Genomic DNA, 3,038 nt, shown 5'->3' on the forward strand with positions numbered 1-3,038 from the left:
AAGTGTAGCTGCTATGGCCTGATGCATGTGACAGCCATGTCATGTCCAGAGGCCAGCATTTCACAGCTTTCCTTCCTGTCTGCCAGCTCTTATGTTCTTTTTCTCTGCTCCTTCTTTCTAGTTCCCTGACTCTGGGATGGTGGGAGGCCAGTGTAGGTGACCAGTCACAGCTGAGCACTCAGTGCTGAGTAGAACTTGTTGGCCACAAGGAAGATCATATGGCCCAAATTTAAAGCAGTACAAGTCTCTGGGTACAGTCTGATAGCGTGATCCTTTAGCAAAGCAACAATAGTTTCCTCGTTAGCACCTATGAGCTACTCAGACGTGGGCTTTTGACTGGGTTTACAATATCAGGTCAGATGGGAAATTATATTATTAAATGTTTAAACTGAGGTACACACCTGTGATTTCAGAACTCAGGAGGCTGAAGCAAGAGGATCACTGTGAGTTCGAGGCCAGCTCGTTTACCAGTTCGAAACCAGGCTGACCTCGAACTCAGAAATCCCCCTGTCTCTGCCTCCCAAGTGCTGAGATTAAAGGTGTGCAATTATGCTCTAATTGTATTTTGAGAGAAAAGTTTTATTTTAACAGGAAGGGTGATATGTAGGAGCTAAGGTGGGAGGAGTACTGAGAGGAAGAGAAGGAGTAAGGAGAGGAGGAGAAGGAGGAGAGGAGAAGCTAGGTGATGAGAGAGAGAAAGAGGGGGGAGACAGGGAGGCAGATGTTTACGTATCTCCACCAGTCAAAGATAGTTATATATATATATATATATATATCTTGGGTAGTGGGTTACACCTCTGATTGAGCATTACCAAACTTATAAAGCCTTTGATTAACATTTTTAAAAAAGTGTATAAATGCAAAAAGGAAAAGGGGGCATGGGATAGGGGCTCTCTAAGGGGGGAGGGAATGGGGAAAGGGGATGGCATCTGAAGTGTAAATAAAATATCCAATAAAAAAATGAAAAAAAAAAAAAGGTGTGAGCCACCACTGCCCGGCTCACAGGATCCTCTTTATGTTTCTACCCATTCATCTCATTGTCCATGGCTCCAAGGAATGTTGTTTTACAACAGAAACTTTTACTGACCTCCAAGTTTGCTAAAACTGGAGAATGAAGCTTGTTTCTTACTACTCCTTTTTGTATTTGAATGGTTTCTAAGACATGCCATATCACTGCTTTTTCACTGGCCTTTCAGTTGCTGCCATTTCACTGACCTTTGAACCCCATGAAGTCTCACACTGTGCCTAAGCACGCTTGAGAAAATGACAATTTTAGTCACTCCTTGTATGACATGGTTTTGCTGTCTTGTGTTTTAGTTATGCTTTATTTTAATAAGCTTGAAATTTTTATTTTGTGATCCACTGGGCTTTTTTTCATAATAACTATTTTAATTACAGTGTTAACATATTAACCTAAACTTCACTGTCACAGAAAGATATCCCATAAAATTCAGAAAATAGTCAGGTTGTCGTGAGGAGGAAGGAGCCTTTTGAAGACTTCAACGCACTGGATGGAATGCCTCAAGAATTTCAGCATAACTTTTCTTCTCTTTTTCAGGAAAATCTTCTGGATGTAGTTTTATATACCCAAACATATCATGGTCCTTCACAGCATACAAATAGTCTTGATGTTTTAAATAAAAATATCCAGCAAAGAAAAAGGAAGCAACATATAAAAGCTGGCGATGCAAGCCTGCTTTCATCACAGGTCTCTTCCGTATCAGGTTGTCCAGGAGGCCGATGTAGACAAGCCACAGGTCATTCAGCTTGGGCAGGGGCAGGCTCCGGGCCTCATCTGGCAGGAATTTTAAAGGCTTATGGCCCAGCCATCCATTCATCATATTGATGTGGGTTCCACTCTACTGGGCTTTTAAAAGATTTTTCCAAATACATACTGACCCTTCCTCTTCCTCCTCTTTCTCCTCCTCCTCCTTCTCCTTTTCCTCCTCCTCTTCTTCCTCCTCTTCCTCCTCCTCTTCTTCCATCCTCCCTATACCTCCTGTGTATTGGAGATCACACTCAGGACTGCACATATGCCAGGTGAGCATTCCCCACTGACTTCAACCCTCTGCCCCTCATTTACCTGAAAAGTCTCATGCCCATACAGACAAGCTTTTAGAATCAGCATTGAACTGTGAATTATGGTAATTTATTGGATATTTGCTTTCCTGGGGATGCTTTAGTTTGTTTTCTGTTTTATATTTTAATTTATATGAGAATTAAGTCCTAGGCTATCACATTTTTCCCCCAAGCACTTAAAACTCAGACCAGTATTTTGTGGTAGATATGACTAAGTCGGCTGGCCATAAAATTTATAGTTTTGCAAATTTTGTTTCTTTCATATTGTTGTAAGCAAAACTATTTTGAGTACAAATTTCTAGAATAAGTACACATTACATCTAAACACATTCCTGTATTATTATACTAGTATGTACATGATACAACATATGTAAAAAAAAAACATAAGGACCACATATATAAAACAGTTTAAAGCTCAATTTTTTCAGTAGGTTTTTTTAAAATGCATATTTCCAGTTATAGTGGCACATACCTTTTCCTCATGGGAGGCAGAGACAGACAAATCTCTGTGAGTTTGACGCTAGCCTGGTCTACAGAGCAAGTTCCAGGACAACCAGGATCACATAGTGAGATTCTGTCTCAAGAAAATAAAAACAAACAAACAAAAAACAAAAGCATATTAGCCTTTGGCAGTTTGATAAGTTTAGCTAATAGTATTGTAAGGAGCAAAATGCAAAAAGAAACGCTACACTGGCTTGAAAACATTTGATTCAACGGCATATTTAAATGAAGCAGTAAGAAACTACTCTTTGGCTCATTTCAACACTTAGATTCAGCGGCTATCACAGCTAACAATAAAAATTTGTTACCACACAGGAATACGTGGCTGCAGATGAGACAAACCATAGCTGCACTGAAGAAAATGTGGTGGCCATCATCTAATCCATGCATACCAAGATTACCATGCTGGAGAGGCTGACACAAGCTAAAGTTGTCTGGGAGGTGGTGGTGGGGGGAGC

General features: G+C 40.4%; 1 protein-coding gene across 1 annotated transcript; it reads right to left on the reverse strand.

The window, feature by feature from the left end:
* Window positions 1-1,368: 1,368 nt before the first annotated feature.
* On the reverse strand, window positions 1,369-1,850 carry LOC117695049 (NADH dehydrogenase [ubiquinone] 1 subunit C2-like). The gene is made up of 2 exons (XM_076928237.1): window positions 1,694-1,850; window positions 1,369-1,624 (listed from the first exon to the last, which is right to left on the reverse strand). Exons 1-2 carry the CDS (start codon window positions 1,839-1,841, stop codon window positions 1,500-1,502), a joined length of 273 nt encoding a protein of 90 aa, XP_076784352.1. The 5' UTR covers window positions 1,842-1,850; the 3' UTR covers window positions 1,369-1,499.
* Between the last annotated feature and the right edge of the window lie 1,188 nt (window positions 1,851-3,038).

Source organism: Arvicanthis niloticus, chromosome 1 (assembly GCF_011762505.2).
Source record: "Arvicanthis niloticus isolate mArvNil1 chromosome 1, mArvNil1.pat.X, whole genome shotgun sequence".
Lineage (NCBI taxonomy): Eukaryota > Metazoa > Chordata > Mammalia > Rodentia > Muridae > Arvicanthis > Arvicanthis niloticus.

What these genes read in the sequence shown, in the direction of transcription:
- LOC117695049 (XM_076928237.1), bottom strand. Translation starts at nt 1,841, where the DNA reads ATGATGAATGGATGGCTGGGCCATAAGCCTTTAAAATTCCTGCCAGAT. An exon ending in GAGACCTGTGATGAAAGCAG is followed by an intron (nt 1,625 to 1,693) that starts GCTTGCATCGCC and finishes TAAAACATCAAG; the next exon opens with ACTATTTGTATGCTGTGAAG.